Raw genomic sequence first — 25,606 nt, 5'->3', positions numbered from 1 at the left:
ATTTTGTTTTCTCACATATTAATTTTCCTTGATAAGTGGTGAGATATTTAAAAGTAAAGAACATGGCTTGGGCTTACCTGGTGGCGCAGTGGTTGAGGGTCCTCCTGCCGATGCAGGGGACGCGGGTTCATGCCCCAGTCCAGGAGGATCCCACATACCGTGGAGCAGCTGGGCCCATGAGCCATGGCCGCTGAGCCTGTGTGTCCAGAGCCTGTGCTCCGCAATGGGAGAGGCCACAACAGTGAGAGGCCCGGGTACCGCCAAAAAAAAAAAAAAAAAAGTAAAGAACACGGCTTATTTATCTTTAGAACCTATGTGTTTGATATTTAATAAATTCTAATTTTTTTCATGAGTGAATGAATAAGCAAATCAATAAAAAGAAGGCATACAAATAAATGCACAGGTAAAATGGTGTTGTGAAAATGAATATATAATGATCATATCAAAATTTTAAAAGACTTATTAGCTTGATGTGAAGTGACCTGAAACTATTTATTCAACTTCTACAAGGTGTCAGAACATTGTGCTAATAAATCTTGGGAGTTAAACTGTAAAACAGGGCGGGTTTTCCCTGGTGGCACAGTGGTTAAGAATCCGCCTGCCAATGCAGGGGTGTCACGGGTTCGAGTCCTGGCCCGGGAAGATCCCACATGCTGTGGAGCAACTAAGTTCGTGTGCCACAACTACTGAGCCTGCGCTCTAGAGCCCATGAGCCACAACTACTGAGCCTGTGTGCCACAACTACTGAAGCCCACACACCTAGAGCCCGTGCTCCTCAACAAGAGAAGCCACTGCAATGAGAAGCCTGCGTGCCTCAATGAAGACCCAATACAGCCAAAAATAAATAAAAATAAAATAAATAAATTTAAAAAAAACCCAAAAACTGTAAAACAGGGCAACTAGATCCTTGTCCTCGTGGAACATACATTCTAGTGGAGGGACAGACAAGAAACAAGTAAACCTATTTCAAATTGCAATAAGTGCAATAAAGGGCACAATGGCCTGAGATTATAGAATACGGGAAAGAGGCAACTTTACATGGGATGATTGGGGAGGCCTTTCTGAGGAGGTCTAAGGGATGAAAAGAAGCTAGCCATGTGAAGAGTGGTTGGAAAGTTAAGGAACTAGCATGTTCCTAGGAGGAAAGAACTTTTTGTGCTTAAGGGAGAAAACTAGTGTGATAGGGGTGTAATAAGCAAGGGGAGAAGCTGCATGAGATGAGGTGGTGCCCAGAGTTTGAAAACAGTCTGCTTTATGGTAATGAAACACTATAGGTTTTGTATAATATTAATATTCCGTAAGATGTCACAGAAAAACCCGAATGACCCAATATTTGGGTCATTTTTGGCCGACCCAATATTTGAACTTTATTCTAAATAGAGTGGGAAGTTACTGTCAGGTTTTAAGTAGTAGAGTGATGTAATTTGATTTCCTTTTTTTAAAGAGATTATGTTTCTCCTCAATCTCTTTTTATTTTTAGGTTCTCTTTGTATTGAAGTAGAAAATACAGGCAGAAAAGTTCACATCATAATATATATCTAAATAAATTTTTACAAACATACTCATATAAACAGCCCCCAGATCAAGGACGAAAACATCACCATACCCCTGAAAGGTATGGGGTACTTTCAAGACCCCTTTCAGTCTACCTCAACCTTAAAAGGAACCACTATCTTGATGTATATATCATAGGTTAGCTTTGTCTCTCTCTTTTTTTTTTTTTCGGTACGTGGGCCTCTCACTGTTGTGGCCTCTCCCGTTGCGGAGCACAGGCTCCAGACGCACAGGCTCAGCGGCCATGGCTCACGGGCCCAGCCGCTCCGCGGCGTGTGGGATCTTCCTGGACCGGGGCACGCACCCGTGTTTCCTGCATCGGCAGGCGGACTCTCAACCACTGCGCCACCAGGAAAACCCTAGCTTTGTCTCTTGAATCTCTAGTCATTTGCATCTGGCTGCTTTGGGTCAACATTATCTTTGTGCGATTCATCCGTATTGTAATGTGGAGCAGTCATTTGTTCATTCTCATTGATGTATAGCAGCCTTAGCAAGGCGTACGCTGTGGACCCCCAGGGGTTCCTAATACTCCTCTAGGAACTTATTTTCTCCCTTTCCAGGCCTTCTTTGGGTATACAAGGTAATTATTTTTTTGAATGCCATGTATTTTGTATGAAAGCAACAGTTTTCAAACTTTTTCGTCTCAGACCAAAAAGTGTGTCAGTGGAAATGATCAACTAGAGAAATCGATGAATTAGAAGAGATTAAATTTAAATTCAACAGGGTTAAATGTAATGTTCTTTTAGGTCCCCCAAATCAATTGTGTAAATATAGGGCAGAGACTTGGCAGTGTTACAAATGAAAAAGAGCCATGGGGGTATATTTGATCTTAAAGGCTATAAGTTTCAACGGTGTAAAAGCCACTAGAAATAAGCCAGTGCATTCTTAAGCTGCATTAAAGGGCACATAGTATCTGTATTATGAGACTGAATATTACCACAGTCTTCTGTACTTGTCACTCACTTTTTCAACTAATATTTATTACCCAGCTGTACTGAGCTGAAGTTAGATCTTGTCCAGAACTTTGTGTCCCTTTCTGGATGCTAGGTTTTGGAAGACATGGACAAACTAAGTAGTGTTCAGAGGAAACCGAACAGGATGTTGAGGACCTGGAAGCAGTGTCATATGAGTAGTCATTCATTCATTCAACAAAACAGAATATAGCAGAAGTAACATTGTATGAATTCTGAGTCTAGGCCTCAAGAAGCTTTGCAGCTTCAGCCGTTCCCCTCTTAGAACCTGGAGACTACCATGTGAAGAAGACCAGGTTGGTCTATGCCTCCTGAAGGATAAAAGGCCAAGTTGAGAGTAAGGACTAGCCATCCCAGGTGAAGTCCCAGTGAGGCCACCCTGTACCATCCAGCCCTAGCTAACCTGACCCAGCTCAGAAGAACTGCCCAGCTAATCCATGGAATAGTGAGGGGAAAAAAACTATTGTTGTTGTTAGCCACTAAGTTTTGGGAGTAGTTAGGCAGAAAAGGCTAGTATGAAAAATGTCACATGATAATAAGAGCTTTTAAGAAAAATGAAGCAGAGTGGGGGAGGGGTAGAGGTCAGCAGCTGGAGAGGAGGCAGCTGCAGTATCACTTGTATCATCTTAAAATTCTCTGTAAGGGGATGATATTTGAGCAAAGACCTGAGGGAGTAGGAAGTCATGCGGAAATCTTAAGAAGAGTATTTTAGGCAGAAGGACCATCAAGTGCAAAGGTCTTGGAATGAGAACATACTGTGTATTTCTGGAATTGTAAGGAGACTGGCTGGAGTGTAGTGAGAAGGAGAAAAGTGGTAGGAAATATGATTGGAGAGAACATCCAGGGCCAGATGATGACGTAGCTGGAGAGCTAATGCTAAGAACTTTGGCTTTTACCTTTAAGTGTAATGGGAATGATATGATCTGATTTACCATATGAGAAAGTCTGCTTTGGCAGCTATGGAGAAAAGATAGCTATAGGATGTCAAGAGGGGAAGCAAGGAAGTTAGTAGAGAAAATTGTTACCAAAGGAAGAATGATATTGATTTACGCTATGGGTTTTGTAACGAAGGAGGTAAAGAATGGTCCAGTTCAGGATGTATTTTGAAGATAAAGCCAACAAAGCTCATGGATTGGGGGTAGTAAAAATGAAGAAGGGTAACTCCTAGGTTTTTGGGTGAAGGAATAATGAATAAGAAGCCTTGCTATTGTGAGAAAATTGGAGGACTTCTATGCAATATCTAATACTTAAAATGTTGCATGAATATTGAAGTCTCTCTTTTGTGCCTTTATGGAGGCAGAATTATGTTCACTTAGAAGAAACTATGAGCAGTGAAGATTGGACCTCTATAAGGAAGACTGTGCTTGTAGTTGGAGCTATCCTAGTTCCCCTTCATGAGATATCAGTCAACTAGTAATCAATTACAAGTACGTACTGGGAGCTAGGCGCTGTTCTAGGCACTGGAGCTACAGCAGTGGAAAAAGTGACGTTCAAGCAAAGCAGTAAAGGTAATCTGAGATCCAAAACTGTTGGAGGACAGTTTGTTGGTGATGTAATAGGAGGTATTGATGTATTGTGTAATAGGTAAGAACCCTTTAAGACTCTTCCAACCCTAGGTTTCTGTGATTCTCTATAAGGGTCTGATAAACTGAATCAGACTCAAAGTATTCTTCAGAGCCTTCTATCTGTTGTTTTTTTTTTTAAAACAGCTATACTGAGATATAATTCATGTACCATATGATTCATCCATTTAAAGTGTACAATTCAGTAGTTTTTGGTATATTTACAGATGTGTACCACCATTACCACAGTCAATTTTAGAACATTTTCATCACCTCAGAAGGAAACTTTATCATCCTTTAGCTCTACCGCACCCCGTCTCCCAATCCTCAGTTCTGTTCCATTGATCTGTATGTTTGTCTTTGGTGCCAGTACCACACTGTCTTGATAACCTTTGCCTAGTAAGAAGTTTTAATTTTTTGAAGTGTGACTCCTCTTACTTTATTCTTTTTTATATGATTGTTTTGGCTATTCTGGGTCCCTTGCAATTTCATGTGAATTTTAGAATCAGCTTGTCAGTTTTTACAAACAAGTCAACTGGAATTCTCATAGAGATTGTGTTGAATCTGTAAGTCAGCTTAGGGAGTATTGCCATCTTAACATTAAATCTACTGATCCATGGACATGGGATATTTTTCCATTTATTTAGATCTTCTTTAATTTCTTTCACCAGTATTTTATAGTTCTAAAGTGTTTTATTCTTTTTGATACTGTTGTGAATAGAATTATTTTCTTTTTTTAAATTATATTTTATTTATTTATTTATTTTTGGCTGCATTGGGTCTTCGTTGCTGCACACGGGCTTTCTCTAGTTGCACCAAGTGGGGGCTACTCTCTGTTGCGGTGCTCGGGCTTTTCATTGTGGTGGCTTCTCTTGTTGCGGAGCATGGGCTCTAGGCACACGGGCTTCAGTAGTTGTGGCTCTCAGGCTCAGTAGTTGTGTCTTGAGGGCTGTAGAGCACAGGCTCAGTAGTTGTGGCTCACGGGCTCTAGAGTGCGGGCTCATTAGTTGTGGCTCACGGGCTTAGTTGCTCCGTGGCATATAGGATCTTCCCGAACCAGGGCTCGAACCCAGTCCCCTGCACTGGCAGGTGGATTCTAAACCACTGGGCCACCAGGGAAGTCCCTAGAATTATTTTCTTAATTTCATTTTTGAATTGTTCATTGTGAATGTATAGGAATACCATTGATTTTTATATACTGATCTTATATCCTTCAACCTTGCTGAACTTGTTTATTCCAGTAGTTTTTTTGGTAAGTTCATTAGGGTTTTCTATATATAAAACTATGTCATCTGTGAATAGAGCTTGTTTTACTTCTTCCTTTCCAATCTGGATGCAATTTCTTTCTTTCCCTTACCTAATTTCCCTGACTAGAAGCTCAGCACAATGTTGAGGAGAAGTTGTAAGCAGGGACATTCTTGTCTTGGTTCCGATCTTATGGAAAAGCACCCAATCTTTCCCCCATTAAGTGGGGTATTAGCTATGGGTTTTTCATAGATGCCCTTTGTCAGGTTAAGAAGTTACTTTCTATTCTTAGTTTGTTGACTGTTTTATCATGAAATGATGTTGGATTGTGTCAAATGCTTTTTCTGCACGTATTCAGGTTATTATGTTATTTTTGTTTTTTGCTTTTTATTCTGTTGATGTAGTGGGTTACATTAATTGATTTTTGGCTGTTAAACCAATCTTTCATCCCTGGGATAAATCCCACTTAGTCATGGTGTACAAAATTTTTTAGTATGTTGCTGGATTCAGTCTGCTAGTATTTTGTTGAGTTTTTTGTATTCACATTCATAAGAAATATTGATCTATAGTTTTCTTGTGATGTCTTTGGTTTGTTATCAAGATAATATGAGGGGCTTCCCTGGTGGCGCAGTGGTTGAGAGCCCGCCTGCCAATGCAGGGGACACGGGTTCGTGCCCCGGTCCGGGAAGATCCCACATGCCGCGGAGCAGCTGGGCCCGTGAGCCATGGCCGTTGAGCCTGCGCGTCCAGAGCCTGTGCTCCGCAACAGGAGAGGCCACAACAGCGCGAGGCCCACATACCGCAAAAAAAAAAAAAGATAATATGGGCCTTGTAAAATGAGTTAGGAAGCATTCCCTCCCCTTCTGTAAACCATCTAGACCTGGGTTTTCTTTGCATAGCTTTTTGATTACTGATTCAGTCTCTTCACTTGTAATAGATCTGTTCAGATTATCCATTTTTTCTTGAGACAGTTTCAGTAATTTGTGTCTTTTGAGGAATTTCTCTAATTTTATATATGTTTTCTAATTTGTTGAAATAGTTATTTATAGTACTCCTTTATAATTACTTTTATTTCTGCAAGGTATGATAGTAATGTCCTCTCTTTGATTTCTGATTCTAGTAATTTGAATCTGTTTTCTCTTTTTCTTGGTCAGACAAGCTAAAGGTTTGTTTTGCTAATCAACAAGCTAAGGACTTCTTTTCAGAGAACTATCTTTTGGGCTGGTTGATTTTTCCCTATTATTTTTCTATTCTCTCTTTCATGAATTTTTGTTTTAATTTTTACTATTTCCTTTCTGCTTCCTGCTTTAGGTTTAGTTTGCTCTTCTCTTTCCAGTGTAAGGCTGACGTTTAGGTTAGTGATTTGAGATCTTTTTTTCTTTTCTTTTTTATTTAATTTAATTTATTCATTCATTCATTCATTCATTTATTTATTTTGGCTGCGTCGGGTCTTAGTTGAGGCAGGCAGGATCTTCGTTGCAGCATGTGGAGTCTTTTGTTGTGGTGCGCAGGCTTCTTCATTGCAGTGCATGGGCTTTTCTCTAGTTGTGGCGTGCGGGTTTTCTCTCTCTAGTTGTGGAGCACAGGGTCCAGGGCTCATGGGCTCTGTAGTTGTGATGCGTGGGCTCCGGAGCACGTGGGCTCTGTAGTTTTGCAGCGCTCGAGCTCAGTAGTTGTGGCGTGCAGCTTAGCTGCCCCGTGGCATGTGGGAACCTAGTTCCCGGACCAGGGATCGAACCCACATCCCCTGCATCGGAAGGCAGATTCTTTGCCACTGGACCACCAGGGAAGTCCCTAGATCTTTTTTCTTTTTTAACCCAGGAACTTACAACTATAATTGCTCTCTAAGCACTACTTAAGCTATGGCCTGTAAGTATTTATTTCCCAAATTTGACCTTGCTATTGACTTCTAATTTTATTCAATTGTGGTTGGAGAACATAATGTATTGTTTCTATCCTTTTAATTTGTTGATGTTTGTTTTATGGCCTATCATATGTTTTCTCCTAGAAAATGTTCCATGTGCACTTGAGAAGAATGTATATTCTGTTGTTGGGTGGAGTGTTCTGTAGATGTCTGTTAGGTCCAGTTGGTTTTAAGTGTTGTCCAGGTCTTCTGCTTCCTTGTTGATCTTCTGTCTAGTTCTATCCATTATTGAAAGTGGGGCATTAATTCTTATTGTTGAATTGTCTGTTTCTCTGTTCATTCTTCTTAGTTTTAGTTTCATGTATTTTGGTGCTCTGTTGTTAAGAGCATACGTATTTATAGTAACACTTTTCTGTTTTAAACTCTATTTTGTCTCATGAGTATAGCCATTCTTGTTTGTCTGTGGTTGGTGTTTCATGATCCATCTTTTTCCATCCTTTTACTTTCAATCTATTTGTGTTTTTGAATCTAAAGTCTGTCTCCTGTAAACAGCCTTTAGTTGGGTCATGTTTTTTTTAATCCAACCCGACAACCTAATGACAGATTGGATAGTTTATTCCATTCACATGTAATTTTATTATTGATATAGTTGGATTTATGTCTACATTTGCTTTTTTTAAAAAATTTTATTTATTTATATGCTGCATTGGGTCTTTGTTGCTGTGTGTGGGCTTTCTCTAGTTGCAGTGAGCGGGGGCTACTCTTTGTTGCAATGCACGGGCTTCTCATTGCAGTGGCTTCTCTTGTTGTGGAACATGGGCTCTAGGTGCGTGGGCTTTGGTAGTTGTGCTGCGTGGGCTTAATAGTTGTGGCACACAGGCTCTAGAGTGCAGGCTCAGTAGTTGTGGTTCACGGGCTTAGTTGCCCTGTGGCATGTGGGATCTTCCTGGACCAGGGCTTGAACCCAGGTCCCCTGCATTGGCAGGCAGATTCTTAACCACTGTGCCACCAGGGAAGTCCCTGCATTTGCTTTTTGTTTTCCATGTCATGTCTTTTTTACCCCTCTGTTAGTCTTCCTTTATTGCTTTCTTTTGCACTGAATATTTTCTAATGTAGCATTTTGATTTTATTATTTCATTATTTTTGAGGGTTTTTAAAAGTGATTGCTCTAGGGTTTACCATATACATCTTAATTTCTCAGAATCAGCTTCAGATTTATACTAGCTTAACTCTTATAATATATATGGAAATATTACTTCTATATAGCTCTATTCCTATTTTCCCCCTTTTGTGGTATTATTGTTATACACATAACATCTACTAATGTTACAAGCTGAACAGTACAGTGTTAGAATCATTACTGTCTGCTGTTATTTTCTTAATCTATAACAGCTTTGCTCCTATACACCTTTGTGCTATTACTAGCATGTGTATTATGCATGTATTATATTTCTGTGTTACAGACCAAACAGTACATTTTATGCATTTTTTATAGTTACCTTTTCAATCAGTTAAGAGAAGAAAGCAAAATAGGCATTTATATTGTCTTTTATAATTACACAGTTACATTTACTAGTGCTCTTTGTATATGTAAATTCAGATTACCATCTGAGGTCACTTTCTTTCAGCCTAAAGAATTTCCTTTAGTATTTCTTCTAAAGTGGATCGGTTAACAATAAATTCTTTCAGTTTTTGATTATCTAGGATAATGTTTATTTCACCTTCATTTCTGAATAACAGCTTTGCTGAATGTATAGCATTCTTGGTCAACAGTTTTTTCTTTGAGGACTTTATGTTATACCACTGCCTTCCTGGCCTCCATTGTTTCTGCTAAGTTAGCTTTTTATGTTATTGGGTTCCTTTATAAGTGTGACATTGTCTTTCTCTTGCTACTGTTAAAAGATAAACTGAGGCATATTAAAAAATTTAAGAGTTCGTTTGAGCAAAAATTGATTTGAATTGGGCAGCACCAAACCGAAAGTGGTTAGGAGCCCTCTAGTGGAAAGATTTTTATAGAGAAGAGGCAAAATCAAACTTGATTGGCTGTAGCGTAAGCATTTGCTTTACTTGGAAAAGTCTATTTGGCCGTTTGTGATTAGTTGTCCTCAGGTTTTAATTTCTTAATGTTGAGAGATTTATAGCCTTAGGTTTTAGTTTGATTATGTAGTCTACTAAGGCATTAAAGCCACCTCAGTCTAATGGACTCATTTTTTAATTAATTTATTGCTACCTTCTATATTTTCTCCTTGTCTTTGACTTTCAGCATTTTTTAATGATGTGTGTTTTAGGCCTTATTAAATTTATCCTACTTGGAGTTTGTTGAGCTTCTTGGATGTGTAGGTTATTGTTTTTCAATAAACTTGGGAAGTTTTTAGCCAGTATATCTTTACAGATTTTTTTTCTCCTTTCCTCTCCTGGTACTCCCATTTCATGTATTTTTATGGATTTTATGATGTCCCACATTTCTCTGAGGCTCTGGCTTTTTTCTCCTTCATCCCTTTTTCTCTCTGATCTTCAGTTTGCATAATCGCCATCATTGTATCTTCAAGTTTGCTCATTCTGTCTTATGCCAGTTCACATCTACTCTTGAGCCCCTCTAGTGATTTTTTTTGTTTGTTTGTTAATTTTAGTTCTGTGAATGTATAATGGCTACTTTGGAATCCTTTTCCATAAATCCAGCACTTGGTCCCTCTCAGAGGTGGTTTCTGTTGCTCCTTTTTTCATGATGTGTGTGTGGGTCATACTGTCATACTTGCCTGTTCCTTTACATGCCTTGAACTATCTTGTTGGAAACTGAATATTTTAGATTATGTATTATAGCAGCTCTGGGTATTGGTTTGCCACCCCCCACCCCCCAGGCTAGCTTGTTATTATTATTTGTTTATTAACTGGCTGGATGATTTTAGTGAAGTAGCCAGAGGTCTTCTCGGCTTGCCTCTCCTGGTGTGAAACCACCATGCCTTGTGGGCTGGGAAAAGAGCTGTTGAGGTCCCAGTATTTATTCTGAGGGAGCCATGTCCACGGTAGAGCCTCTATTCCACTTTCCTGTGACTGAGCCTCAGCACCAGGCAACTGGGAGTAGGAAGAGAAATACGAAGGTCCGTCCTGCTCCTCCCAGAAAGAAAGCCCTCTGTCCAGGAGCTGGGGAGAGATGGAGGCCTGTGTTCCTGCTAGAGCAGTCCAGCATGGAGTCTCTGCCTTGCTGAGCTGGGAGGGGCATAGGAGGGAGCCGTTTACCACAGATTCCTACCTTTCCTACTGACTTCTCACAGATCTTCTCTAGTAGATTTTTCTTCTTTCTTTTTGTTTTTAAGACAGTTTTTAGAGGTTTCAGATAGTTGGGGGTTATTATATAGTTTTCACCAGTTTCACTGGGGAGCAGATCAGTGGAACTCCTCTGAAGTTCAGAGAAGTGAGTCTCCTATGTGATTTTAACATCTTTCTTTTAAGAAGGATGGGTGGCTTTTAAGAACCCTTCAAATCAGCAGATGGCAATACTTCTTACTTCTGTCTTACAGATTTGGGATGTAGACATTCATAGGTTTTAACGAGAGTTAAGGAATATATGGATCTGCATAAGGAAGACCCAAGGGAAAAAGGAACTTATATATTCTTAATCCTCACATTGGTGTACTTTCTGTGAAACTCACATTAATAATAAATCATACAGGCATACCTCAAAGATACTAGGTTCAGTTCCAGACCACTCCAATAAAGCAAATATTGCAATAAAGCAAGTCACACGAATATTTTGGTTTCCCAGTGCATACAGAAGTTATGTTTACACTATACTGTTGTTTGTTAAGGGTGAAATAGCATTACGTTTAAAAAACAATGTATGTTCATACCTTAATTAAAAAATAAACCTGTTGTAAAAATGGCACTGATAGACTTACTTGACACGGGGTTGCTGCAAACCTTCCATTTGTAAAAGACTCAGTATCTACAAAGTGCAATAAAACAAAGCATGAGAAAACAAGGTATGCCTGTACCTAACTTTGTAACAATTGTTAGTTGTAGAATATTTGCTTATTTTCTCTTGTGCTGGTTAGGATTGTTTTACCCAGATGTTTTGCAGATATTTATTTTTAAAGCACCCACTCGTAACACACTTGTTTATCCTGTTTTCTGTCTCTCTGGAGTGATTTTACTTTTCTGAAACTGGTACTTGATGCAAAAAAATAAGGGAATAGTGATTCATCACTTCCTTCTCCCCGTCAAGGACACGTCTTGACTCCCTTCTGTGTACTCAGAACTGTACTGATAGTACAGAGAGATCTAAGACATGATTGCTCTTCAAGGTATGTATTATCTAATGAGTAGATAGACATATACTTTAAAAGTAAACCACAAGGCATGATTTCAATCTTCCTAAGAAGGAAGAGGACCTGGGATGGGGTTACCGGCTTGAAGAAAGTAGAAAAGGTTTATAACAACCAAATGTTTAACATGGTAGGAATTTAATAAGCAAAGAAGTTTGTAAAGAGAGTGAGAGACAATGTGGTGTGGTAACCTTCCTGGGAATCCTGACTCCATCTCATTTTAACTCTGTGGCTAGTGTTGGGCAAGTAACTAAACTTTTTTGTGATTCAGTCTCTTTATGTAATGAAAATAAGAATTGAGCAACTACAAAGGATAGTTGGAGGAACCAAATGAAATAGTATATTAGAATAATGCCTAGTTACTATGCTCATCACAGTGGTTTTGATCATGGGTTTGCTGAGCCCCAGTGATTTTTGGACAGTATGAATTGATAGTGTCATCAAACTTCATTGAGGTCCACGTATATCCTGTGTTAGTTTTTCGATAAATTTTTTAAATTAATTAATTATTTTTTAATTTTTGGCTACGTTGGGTCTTCGTTGCTGTGTGCAGGCTTTCTCTAGTTGCGGTGAGCGAGGGCTACTCTTCGTTGCGGTGCGGTGGCTTCTCTTGTTGCGGAGCACGGGCTCTAGGCGCATGGGCTTCAGTAGTTGTGGCAGGTGGGCTCAGCAGTTGTGACTCGTGGGCTCTAGAGCGCAGGCTCAGTAGTTGTGGCGCACGGGCTTCGTTGCTCCGTGGCATTGGGATCTTCCTGGACCGGGGCTCAAACCCGTGTCCCCTGCATTGGCAGGCGGATTCTTAACCACTGCGCCACCAGGGAAGCCCTGGTAATGTAAATTTTTTACATGTTTTGTCATTTAAGATGTTTTGGCTATGTTTGGCCCTTTACATTTTATTATGTTAGGAACTGTCTCATCAATTTGCATGTGCACATGCACAACTCACACACAAACCTCCTAGGTTATGATTGGGATTGCTGTGAATCTGTAGATCTGGTTGGGGCAAATTGACATCTTTACAATAGTGAATTTTTCCAATCCGTGAACAAGACATCCTTTCATTTATTTAGGTCAGCTTTAATTTATTTCACTGGGATGTTTCAATTTGTAGTCATATGCATAATTTGTTAAATTTAACCGTAGGTATTGGTTTTTCAAATGCTATTATAAACTGTGTTATTTTAAAAGTTTATATTATGTAGTTTTTTATTTCTAGGGCATGAAATTTAGTTTTTGTGTCTATTGCTGTCATGTCCACCATTTTGTTACATTTGGTTATTAATTCTATGATTTTGTCTTTAGAGCCTTTCGGTTTTCTTGCATACTTAGTCATGTCATTTGTGAAGAATGACAATTTCTTTCTTTCCAATCCTTTGCAGGGGCGGGGTGGGGGGGCAATAGAGGAGGGCATTTATTTCAATGGCTAGAACCTCCAATGAAGTGTTAAATAGAAACCATAATAGGTATCTTTTTCTTGTTGCTGATATCAGAACCAAAGGTTTCAACATTTTACTACTAAGTATGATATTTGCTATATTTTTTTAAGTCCTCTCACATAAAACAAGTTTCCCTGTATTCTTAGCTTACTGAAAGTTTTTATTGTGAATGTACGTTTTCTGCATTTGTTGAAATGATTATACATGTATTCTTCATTCTGCTAATGTGATGAATTACATTGATTAATTTTCTAATGTTGAAGCCAGTGTTGGATTTCTGATATAAACCTAACTTGGTTGTGAATTTAATCTGATTTGATAAGCTGATATTTGTTTGTTTTTGCATCATTCACAACACGTCTGAATACCTTCCCAAAGTTTTACGGTTTTTGAATGTGGCTTGGGCCGTTTAAAAGAAGGTGTATTCTGCAGTTGTAAAATGGAGACTTTTAAGTATGTCATTTAGATCAAGTTTGTTCATCATGTTATTCAACTTTTTGATATTCTTATTAGTGTTTGTTTTTCTCTAATTCTGCTAGTGGTATATTAAATCTTCCACTGATTATGGATTTGTATATTTTCCCCTTTAGTTCTGTGTTTTCCTTATATATCTTGCAGCTATGTTATTAGGTATGTTCAAATTTAAGATTGACTCTTTTAACACTATGAAATTTCCCACTTTATCTCTAGTATTGCATTTTGCCTTAAAGTGTACTTCATCTGATAATTAGCATACCAATGCCAGCTTTATTTTCATTAGTGTATGCCTTTTTATACTCTTTAAAAGACGGTCTCTTATAACCAACATATAGTTTGCTGGTTTTAATTCATCAACTATATTAAGATATAATTTGCATACAATTGAAATGTATATTTAAATGCACAGTTTGATGAGATGTGACAAATGTATACACCCATGTAACCAGTAACATACTGAAGACGTAGAACATTTCGAAACTCAAAAGGCTCCTTGGTGTCCCTTCTCACTGCCAATCCCTACCCCAACTTGGACAGTCACCATTCTCCTTTCTCACACTATAGATAGGTTGTGTCTTTTCTAATGTTTCATGTAAGTGGAATTGTATAGTATATACTATTTTGTGTCTGGTTCTTTGAAGAGATAAAGCAGTGCAGAATATTGGGCTCATCACAGTGCATTTCCTCATCTCCAGTATCTTGGCCCTCAAGACCTGGATGACTTGGTAGACCTCCCGTGCTTTCATACTGATGTGTTTGAACATTATTAAAGTCTTCTAGTTGGTGTTAATGGGAGGGTTGGTCTAAAACCTGATAGTTCATGATAGCCCAAAGCAGAAGAGCTCCACTCGTATTTAGTGAAAGTACAAAGGTTCAGAGATCAAGAATGAGGGTGAGTATTCTTTTTTTATTATTATTATTTTTTAAATTAATTAATTTATTTATGGCTGTGTTGGGTCTTCGTTTCTGTGTGAGGGCTTTCTCTAGTTGTGGCAAGCGGGGTCACTCTTCATCGTGGTGCGCGGGCCTCTCACTATCGCAGCCTCTCTTGTTGTGGAGCACAGGCTCCAGACGCGCAGGCTCCGTAGTTGTGGCTCACGGGCCTAGCCGCTCCGCGGCATGTGGGATCTTCCCAGATCAGGGCTCGAACCCGTGTCCCCTGCATTGGCAGGCAGATTCTCAACCACTGCGCCACCAGGGAAGCCCAGAGGGTGAGTATTCTAATTAAATGGAATCTAGATGATTCCCCCAAGAAACTTGAGCAGGATCGAAAGATTCAAAACTGTATTGTTTCCATTAAATAAAGGATATGTATCCTATATATTTTATATTAGTCAAGATTCAGTGCCAGAAACCAGAGGTTTTAAGCAGGAGAGCATTTAGTGCAGGGAATGAATGGTTACAAATTGTTGGGAGGTCTAAAGGAGGAGTACATTTTAGACTTGGCTTACAAGAATGGCTCCCCTAGTAATTACAGAGCTGCCCTGTCAGGAGAGCTACTCATTGACTACCTCATGGACTGCCACTAGAACTGTACGGAAAGCACAGTTGCGGCCATCACTACTACACTATGATTTCACTTGCTAGCAGCAGTAATAAAGAGGCCCAGCAAGAAAACCTTTCTCTTCAGCCTTTCAAACCTCACAAGACTGCCTCTCATTGATAGATCCTAATTTGAATCAAACACTACTTGAAGAGAATATAGGAATCGTAGTTTTAGGCTTAGGAGCTTTCCTAATTTTTAGGAAGGTAGAATGAGTGCCGAACCCAAAGTTTCTACCATGCACATAATTGAAAAGTCCAGTGTCCCTCTAATTAAAAGAAGGTGAAGGGTAATTCAATGTTATTCTGAATAAACTGTCAATTTTTTCCTCTAATATTGCCATCAATAAATATAATGTTTAATGAGACTTTCGATCTTCCATGCGTTTGATTTTTTTTCTTTCTGCTAAATGAGCATATTATGGCCAGTGATTTAAATATCCAGAATGCATATCAATCAATTAAAGGTTATGTTTGAGTTCAATTAATATTTTAGTATTTGTTGAGGATATACAAGATGCCTGGCATTACATTAGTAACTCTCAAAATTTAAACAGCTTGTTACCAAGATTGACATTCCCTAATTCTGAGATCATTTTCAAAGATAATCCTTAAGTCAGTTTATTTCATAATCAAGTGCATATGGAAACTTGCATCGATTTCATTTGTAATTCTTATTGTATATTCAAGGGCACTCTGTGATATAATCCGTACGTGTTTATAGCCATTCAGATCTTGATGTGAAAATGTCAGTGATATCCTCAAGGGTAAAAAGCTAAATATAGCTCCTTCAGCATTGCCCTTATGCTGTTCTGTTTCCCTGCTTTCTTCCCCCCTACCCCCTTTTTTTTTTCTTTTTCCTTTTTAAAGTGGGTGGTATGATATCAGTAAAAGGCCTGGATAAAGTCAGGACAATATACACACCAATGCTATCTAGATGTTTTTGGTTTGTTGTGAGCTACTGAGGTCTTATGATGTTTTCAACAGCTATAGATCATTTGTACTCAAGGGGAGAAAAAAAAATAAAAAGAAACACAAAGGGACTCATAAACTGTAATATGATTGTTAGTTCTAGTGTTAAGCAATGAAAGTGTTCAGGACTAGAAGTTAGAAGGAGTATGATGCTTAAATAGCTTTAACGTGGCAGTTTGGGGGCCAGTATTTTTGTATGTCAAATAGCGTCTGTTTGTGATTTATACTGATTCTGAATTTGAAATTCACCTCAATTTTCCTCTTGCTCTTTGCATTAGCAGTAATTCATTGTGAAGAACTCTAAAAAAGAACTGACAATTTTATGTTAGGGCACAGTGACTCTAAGTCTGTACTCCATAAGTATTATATTTCATTTGAGACTTTAAAAAATGTCAATAATGAAGTGTGTTTTAATCCATTTACTTTTCTTTGTCCTCTCAGGTGGATCTCCTTACTTAGCAACCAAAATTAATGAAGCAAAAGACTTGCTAGAAGCAGCCACCAAACATTGATTGATGCTCAAGGACCACTCTGAAGGAGAAAAGGGGGGACCTTATAAAAAATGTCCTGCAAGTTAATCTAAATCATGACCTTCATAATTTTCATACATGTAGTGACCACAATCATTTCTTCCACTACTAAGCTGTATAATAATAAAAGATGAACAATCCATCTTTGTTTTATCTTTCAGAGGAACACGTTAAAATTCAATCACTGATCTTTCCCCCTTATTTTCTTCCTCTCTCTGATAGTCATACATTTAAGACTTCTGTTAGTCCCAAATTCCTCCCACCCACCCCCAACCCCCCATACAAGTATAATCATTGGTAATATAATTGGAATTTGTGAGCGATGGGTAGAAAATTTCTTGCTGCTTATATTTATGCTCATGTTGTCCCTTGTTTCCTCAGAGGAATTTAGTACTCTGCCTATGTAAGGTGCTTTAAATATTTTGAGACCAGACACTGACTGCCATCTTGGGGAAGTGATTTGAAAGTTGATTGAATTTACTAAATGGTGTTTTGTAAAGCAGTGGTTAGGAAAGAACTCTGCTCTCCCTGAGACCCTATAGCTGAAGCATGAGAACTTGGAGAGCTACTAAAATGATTAAAGGTTTACAAAATGAGCCCTGTGAGGAAAGCCTGAAAAGAGCTGGGAGAAGTCTGAGGGATTTGTATTTAATTATAGTCTTCTGGTACTGTATATTTATTCAATTATTCATTCTACAAATATTTATTAACCACCTGTAACGTGTGAGGCACTGTAAGGTTCCTTGAGAGTTACAGGTGTGAACCAGTCATGCATCCTGACCCAAAGGGACTTACATTTAGGGAAAAGATAAACCACACAAATACTATTTGAGAGACAATGCTAAAGAAGTTCAAAAAAGAAAACAATATTTTAAATTGAGCATCAGGGGGAGCTTCATAGAATCACGAGTAGCATAGACCTTGGCTTTAAAAACAATGAGATATACCATGTGATTGGTGACTCTTTTGTTTCCCCTGAGATCAGTCACAATTAACAGAAATAGGATGTATTAGTTAGTTTGATTAGAGTGCAGGGTTTCTCCAAAGCAGGGGATGAACACATGGTCTAGAAGTCCTGGCCTGAAACGTACAGTGTGTTAAATTATTTTCTCAAAACAGTCCCTGGTCATCATCACTTTACTATTCAAAAAGTGAAAAAAGAGACTCAGAGGCAGAATACCAGCATTATTTTCTAGTACTCCTTCATAACCCTGGGTTCATCCCAGATAAGCTGAACTATTGTATTTCATCTATCTTAAAATGCTTTCTTAATATTCTAGACACATTTTTCAATTTGTGACATCCTGTAGTGGGGGAGTTTTCTTTTTCTTTTTTTTTTTTCTTAACATCATTACTGGAGTATAATTGCTTTACAATGGTGCATTAGTTTTTGCTTTATAACAAAGTGAATCAGGTATACATATATCCCCATATCTCCTCCCTCTTGCATCTCCCTCCCTCCCACCCACCCTATCCCTCCCCTTTAGGTGGTCACAAAGCACCTAGCTGATCTCCCTGTGCTATATGGCTGCTTCCCAGTAGCTATCTATTTTACAGTTAATAGTGTATATATGTCCATGCCACTCTCTCACTTCGTCCCAGCTTCCCCTTCCCCTTCCCCATGTCCTCAAGTCCATTCTCTACGTCTGCGTCTTTATTCCTGTCCTACCCCTAGGTTCTTTAGAACCTTTTTTTTTTCTGTTTAGATTCCATATATATGTGTTAGCATATGGTATTTGTTTTTCTCTTTCTGACTTACTTCACTCTATGACAGACTCTAGGTCCATCCACCTCACTACAAATATCTCATTTTCGTTTCCTTTTATACCTGAGCAATATTCCATTGTATATATGTGCCACATCCTCTTTATCCTTTCATCTGTCGATGGACACTAAGGTTGCTTCCATGTCCTGGCTATTGTAAATAGAGCTGCAATGAACATTTTGGTACGTGACTCTTTTTGAACTATGGTTTTCTCATGGTATATGCCCAGTAGTGGGATTGCTGGGTCATATGGTAGTTCTATTTTTAGTTTTTTAAGGAACCTCCATACTCTTCTCCATAGTGGCTGTATCAATTTACATTCCCACCAACAGTGCAAGAGAGTCCTCTTTTCTCCACACCCTCTCCAGCATTTATTGTTTATAGATCTTTTGATGGCCATTCTGACTGGTGTGAGGTGATACTCATTGTAGTTTAGATGTGCATTTCTCTATTAGTGATGTTGAGCATCCTTTCATGTGTTTCTTGGCAATCTGTATATCTTCTTTGGAGAAATGTCTATTTAGGTCTTCTAACCATTTTTGGCTTGGGTTGTTTGGTTTTTTTGATACTGAGCTGCATGACCTGCTTCAATATTTTGGAGATTAATCCTTTGTCAGTTGTTTCATTTGCAAATATTTTCTCCCATTCTGAGGGTTGTCCGTCTTCTTTATGGTTTCCTTTGCTGTGCAAAAGCTTTGAAGTTTCATTAGGTCCGATTTGTTTATTTTTGTTTTTATTTCCATTTCTCTAGGAGGTGGGTCAAAAAGGATCTTGCTGTGATTTATGTCATAGAGTGTTCTGCCTATGTTTTCCTCTAAGAGTTTGCTAGTGTATGGCCTTACATTTAGGTCTTTAATCCATTTTGAGTTTATTTTTGTGTACAGTGTTAGGGAGTGTTCTAATTTCATTCTTCTACATGTAGCTGTCCAGTCTTCCCAGCACCACTTATTGAAGAGGCTGTCTTTTCTCCATTGTATACTCTTGCTACCTTTATCAAAGATAAGGTGACCATATGTGTGTGGGTTTATCTCTGGGCTTTCTATCCTGTTCCATCGATCTATATTTCTGTTTTTGTGGCAGTACTATACTGTCTTGATTACTGTAGCTTTGTAGTATAGTCTGAAGTCTGGGAGCCTGATTCCTCCAGCTTCGTTTTTCTTTCTCAAGATTGCTTTGGCTCTTCGGGGTCTTTTCTGTTTCCATACAAATTGTGCAACTTTTTGTTCTAGTTCTGTGAAAAATGCCAGTGGTAGTTTGATAGGGATTGCGTTGAATCTGTAGATTGCTTTGGGTAGTATACTCATTTTCACAATGTTGATTCTTCCAATACAAGAACATGGTATATGTCTCCATCTGTTTGTATCATCTTTAATTTCTTTCATCAGTGTCTTATAGTTTTCTGCATACAGGTCTTTTGTCTCCTTAGGTAGGTTTATTCCTAGGTATTTTATTCTTTTTGTTGCAATGGTAAATGGGAGTGTTTCCTTAATTTCTCCTTCAGATTTTTCATCATTCGTGTATAGGAATGAAAGAGGCTTCTGTGCATTAATTTTGTATCCTGCTACTTTACCAGATTCATTAATCACCTCTAGTAGTTTTCTGGTAGCATCTTTAGGATTCTCTATGTATAGTATCATGTCATGTGCAAACAGTGACAGCTTTATTTCTTTTCCAATTTGGATTCCTTTTATTTCTTTTTCTTCTCTGATTGCTGTGGCTAAAACTTCCAAAACTATGTTGAATAAGAGTGGTGAGAGTGGGCAACCTTGTCTTGTTCCTGATCTTAGTGGAAATGCTTTCAGTTTTTCACCTTTGAGGACGATGTTGGCTGTGGGTTTGTTATATATGGCCTTTATTATGTTGAGGTAAGTTCCCTCTATGCCTACTTTCTGGAGGGTTTTTATCATAAATGGGTGTTGAATTTTGTCAAAAGCTTTCTCTGCATCTGTTGAGATGATCATATGGTTTTTCTCCTCAGTTTGTTAATATGGTGTGTCACATTGATTGATTTGTATATGTTGAAGAATCCTTGCATTCCTGGGATAAACCCCACTTGCTCATGGTGTATGATCCTTTTAATGTGCTGTTGGATTCTGTTTGCTAGTATTTTGTTGAGGATTTTTGCATCTATGTTCATCAGTGATATTGATCTGTAGTTTTCTTTCCTTGTGACATCTTTGTCTGGCTTTGGTATCAGTTTGATGGTGGCCTCCTAGAATGAGTTTGGGAGTGTTCCTACCTCTGCTATGTTTTGGAAGTTTGAGAAGGATAGGTGTTAGCTCTTCTCTAAACGTTTGAAAGAATTCGCCTGTGAAACCATCTGGTCCTGGACTTTTGTTTGTTGGAAGATTTTTAATCACAGTCTCAATTTCAGTGCTTGTGATTGGTCTGCTTATATTTTCTATTTCTTCTTGGTTCAGTCTCAGAAGGTTGTGCTTTTCTAAGAATTTGTTCATTTCTTCCAGGTTGTCCATTTTACTGGCATATAGTTGCTTGTAGTAATCTCTCATGGTCCTTTGTATTTAAGCAGTGTCATTTGTTACTTCTCCTTTTTCATTTCTAATTCTATTGATTTGAGTCTTCTCCCTTTTTTTCTTGATGAGTGTGGCTAATGGTTTATCAATTTTGTTTATCTTCTCAAAGAACCAGCTTTTAATTTTGTTGATCTTTGGTATCATTTCCTTAATTTCCTTTTCATTTATTTCTGATCTGATCTTTATGATTTTTTTCCTTCTGCTAACTTTGGCGGTTTTTTGTTCTTCTTTCTGTAATTGCTTTAGGTGTAAGGTCAGGTTGTTTATTTGAGATGTTTCTTGTTTCTTGAGGTAGGATTGTATTGCTATAAACTTCCCTCTTAGAACTGCTTTTGCTGCATCCCATAGGTTTTGGGTCATCGTGTTTTCATTCTCATTTGTTTCTAAGTATTTCTTGATTTCCTCTTTGATTTCTTCAGTGATCTCTTGGTTATTTAGTAGTGTATTGTTTAGCCTCTATGTATTTGTATTTTTTACAGTTTTTTCCTGTAATTGATATCTAGTCTCATAGCGTTGTGGTCGGATAAGCTACTTGATAAGATTTCAGTTTTCTTAAATTTACCAAGGCTTGATTTGTGACCCAAGATATGATCTATCCTGAAGAATGTTCCATGAGCACTTGAGAAGAAAGTATACTCTGTTTTTTTTGGATGGAATGTCTTATAAACATCAATTAAATCCATCTTGTTTAATGTATCATTTATAGCTTGTGTTTCTTTATTTATTTTCATTTTGGATGATCTGTCCATTGGTGAAAGTGGGGTGTTAAAGTCCCCTAGTATGATTGTGTGTTACTTTCGATTTCCCCTTCTATGGCTGTTAGCATTTGTCTTATGTATTGAGGTGCTCCTATGTTGGCTGCATAAATGTTTACAATTGTTCTATCTCTTCTTGGATTGATCTCTTGATCATTATGTAGTGTCCTTCTTTGTCTCTTGTAATAGTCTGTATTTTAAAGTCTATTTCATCTGATATGAGAATTGCTACTCCAGCTTTCTTTTGATTTCCATTTGCATGGAACATCTTTTTCCATCCCCTCACTTTCAGTCTGTATGTGTCCCTAGGTCTGAAGTGGGTGTCTTATAGAAGCATATATGTGGGTCTTGTTTTTGCATCCATTCAGCGAGCCTGTGTCTTTTGGTTGGAGCGTTTAATCCATTTAAGGTAGTTATCGATATGTATGTTCCTATTACTATTTTCTTAATTGTTTTGGGTTTGTTATTGTAGGTCTTTTCCTTCCCTTGTGTTTCCTGCCTAGAGAAGTTCCTTTAGCCTTTGTTCTAAACCTGGTTTGGTGGTGCTGAATTCTCTTAGCTTTTGCTTCTCTGTAAAGGTTTTAATTTCTCTGTCAAATCTGAATGAGATTCTTGCTGGGTAGAGTAATCTTGGTTTTTCCCCTTCATCACTTTAAATATGTCCTGCCAGTCCCTTCTGGCTTGCAGAGTTTCTGCTGAAAGATCAGCTGTTAACCTTATGGGGATTCCCTTCTTCCCTTATGGGGATTCCCTTATGGGGGTTCACCAGGGAGGGCTTCCCTGGTGGCCCAGTGGTTGAGAGTCTGCGTGCCGATGCAGGGGACATGGGTTTGTACCCCGGTCCGGGAGGATCCCACATGTCGCGGAGCAGCTGGGCCCGTGAGCCATGGCCGCTGAGCCTGTGTGTCTGGAGCCTGTGCTCCGCGACAGGAGAGGCCACAATAGTGAGAGGCCTGCGTGCCACACACACACACAAAAAAACTGAATGAGATCCTTGCTGTGTAGAGTCATCTTGGTTGTAGGTTTTTCCCTTTTCATCACTTTAAATATGTCCTGCCCGTCCCTTCTGGCTTGCAGAGTTTCTGCTGAAAGATCAGCTGTTAACCTTATTGGGATTCCCTTTTATGTTATTTGTTGTTTTTGCCTTGCTGCTTTTAATATTTTTTCTTTCTATTTAATTTTTGATAGTTTGATTAATATGTGTCTTGGCGTGTTTCTCCTTGTATTTATCCTGTATGGGACTCTCTGTGCTTCCTGGAGTTGATTGACTATTTCCTTTCCCATATTAGGGAAGTTTTCAACTATAATCTCCTCAAATATTTTCTCAGTCCCTTTCTTTTACTCTTATTCTTCTGGGACCCCTTTAATTCGAATGTTGGTGTGTTTAATGTTGTCCCAGAGGTCTCTGAGACTGTCCTCAATTCTTTCCATTCTTTTTTTGTTATTCTGCTCTGCAGTAGTTATTTCCAGTATTTTATCTTCCGGGTCCCTTATGTGTTCTTCTGCCTCAGTTATTCTGCTATTGATTCCTTCTAGAGAATTTTAATTTCATTTATTGTGTTGTTCATCATTGTTTGTTTGCTCTTTAGGTCTTCTAGGTCCTTGTTAAACGTTTCTTGTATTTTCTCCATTGTATTTGGAAGATTTTGGATCATGTTTACTATCATTATTCTGAATTCTTTTTCAGGTAGACTGCCTGTTTCCTCTTCATTTGTTTGTTCTGGTGGGTTTTTACCTTGCTCCTTCATCTGCTGTGTGTTTCTCTGTCTTCTCATTTTGCTTAATTTACTGTGTTTGGGGTCTCCTTTTCGCAGTCTGCAGGTTTGTAGTTCCCGTTGTTTTTGGTGTCTGTCCCCAGTGGCTAAGGTTGTTTCAGTGGGTTGTGTAGGCTTCGTGGTGGAGCGCACTAGTGCCTGTGTTCTGGTGGATGAGTCGATCTTGTTTTTCTGGTGGGCAGGACCGCATCTGGTGGGGTGTTTGGGGGTTTCTGTGACCTTATTATGATTTTAGGCAGCGTCTCTGCTAATGGGTGGGGTTGTGTTCCTGTCTTGCTAGCTGTTTGGCATAGGGTGTCCAGCACTGGTCGTTGAGTGGAGCTGGGTCGTAGAATTGAGATGGAGATCTCTAGGAGAGCTTTCGCTGTTTGATATTTGGAGCCTGGAGGTCTCTGGTGGACCAGTGTCCCTGAACTTGGCTCTCCCACCTCAGAGGCTCAGGCCTGACACCCGGCTGGAGCAGCAAGACACTGTCAGCCACTCGGCTGAGAAGAAAAGGGAGAGAGAAAGAGAGAGAAGAAAGAGAGAGAGAGAGTGAGGGAGAGAAAAAGAAAAAGGAAGGAAGGAGGGAAGGAAGAAGAGAGCAACCAAACCACGAAAAACAAATCCAAAAGGGAAAAAGAAAAAAAAAATATATATATATATATCTATATATTAAAACAAAAAGGAAGAGAGCAACCAAATCAATAAACAAATCTACCAATTGTAATAAACGCTAAATACTGAACTAAGATAAACATAAAAATAGAAACAAATTAGGTGCAGAAAGCAAACCCTAAGCCTGCAGTTGATCCCAAAGTCCACCACCTCAATTTTGGGATGATTCATTGTCTATTCATGTATTCCACAGATGCAGGGTACATCAAGTTGATTGTGGACGTTTAGTCCACTGCTTCTGGGGCTGCTGGGAGAAATTTCCCTTTTTCTTCTGTGTTTGCACCGCTCCTGGGTTTCAGCTTTGGATTGAGCCCCGCCTGTGTATGTAGGTCGCCTGAGGGCATTTGTTCCTGCTCAGGCAGGACGGGGTTAAAGGAGCAGCTGATTCGGGGACTCTGGCTCCCTCAGGCGGCGGGGAAGGGAGGGGTACGGATGCGGGTCAAGCCTGCGGCGGTAGAGGCCGGTGTGACGTTGCACCAGCCTGAGGCACGCCGTGCTTTATCCCGGGGAAGCTGTCCCTGGATCCCGGTACCCTGGCAGTGCCAGGCTGCACAGGCTCCCGGGAGCGGAGGTGTGGACAGTGACCTGTGCTTGCACACAGGCTTCTTGGTGGCTGCAGCAGCAACCTTAGCTTCTCATGCCCGTCTCTGGAGCTCATTTAGGCGGTGCTCCGAATCCCCTCTCCTCGCTCACCCCCAAACAATGGTCTCTTGCCTCTTCAGCAGCTCCAGACTTTTCCTGTACTCCCTCCTGGCTAGCTGTGGCGCACTAGCCCCCTTCAGGCTGTGTTCACTCCGCCAACCCCAGTCCTCTCCCTGCGCTCCAGCCGAAGCCGGAGCCTCAGCTCCCAGCCCCGCCCACCCTGGCGCGTGAGCAGACAAGCCTCTCGGGCTGGTGAGTGCCGCTCGGCACCTATCCTCTGTGCGGGAATCTCTCCGCTCTGCCCTCCACACCCCTGTGGCTGCGCTCTCCTCCGTGGCTCCGAAGCTTCCCGCTTCCGCCATCCCCTGTCTCCGCCTGCGAAGGGGCTTCTAGTGTGCTGAAACCTTTCCTCCTTCACTGCTCCCTCCCACTGGTGCAGGTCCCGTCCCTATTCTTTTGTCTCTGTTTATTCTTTTTTCTTTTGCCCTACCCAGGTACACGGGGAGTTTCTTGCCTTTTGGGAAGTCTGAGGCCTTCCTCCAGCGTTCAGTAGCTGTTCTGTAGGAGTTGTTCCACATGTAGATGTATTTCTGATGTATTTGTTGGGAGGAAGGTGATTTCTACGTCTTAACTCCTCCATCTTGAAGCTCTCTAGTGGGGGAGTTTTCAACATGGGCAATACGGACTTATTGAGCTGAATAATTTCTCTTTATGGGGAGCTCTCCTGCACATGGTAGGATGATTAGCAACAAGGTGCCTGTACCTATGAAAGGCCAGTAGCACCCCCTCAGTTGTGACAATCAAAAATGTTTGTGAATGTTGCCAAATGTTCCTTGGAGGGCAAAATTGCCCTGGGTGGAGAGCTACTGCTGTAAATGTTAACTGCGTCTTCTTTTCTTTTTATAAATTTATTTATTTATTTTTGGCCACATTGGGTCTTCGTTCTTGCACGTGGGCTTTTCTCTAGTTGTGGCAAGCAGAGGCTACTCTTTGTTGCAGTGTG

General features: G+C 39.6%; 1 protein-coding gene across 1 annotated transcript in view; it reads left to right on the top strand.

The window, feature by feature from the left end:
* DNAJC15 (DnaJ heat shock protein family (Hsp40) member C15) overlaps positions 1-16,615 on the top strand; it is a 67,460-nt gene extending 50,845 nt beyond the window's left edge. The window contains exon 6 of the mRNA XM_081214799.1: positions 16,387-16,615. Coding sequence (XP_081070925.1) covers positions 16,387-16,457 — 71 coding nt within the window. The 3' untranslated portion in view covers positions 16,458-16,615. The remainder of the gene's footprint in view (positions 1-16,386) is intronic.
* The last annotated feature ends 8,991 nt before the right edge of the window (positions 16,616-25,606 follow it).

Source organism: Mesoplodon bidens (genome assembly GCF_964165515.1).
Source record: "Mesoplodon bidens genome assembly, chromosome: 17".
Taxonomy (NCBI): domain Eukaryota; kingdom Metazoa; phylum Chordata; class Mammalia; order Artiodactyla; family Ziphiidae; genus Mesoplodon; species Mesoplodon bidens.
Note: the sequence above shows the minus strand (reverse complement) of the source record. Positions and strands in the feature narration are given on the sequence as shown.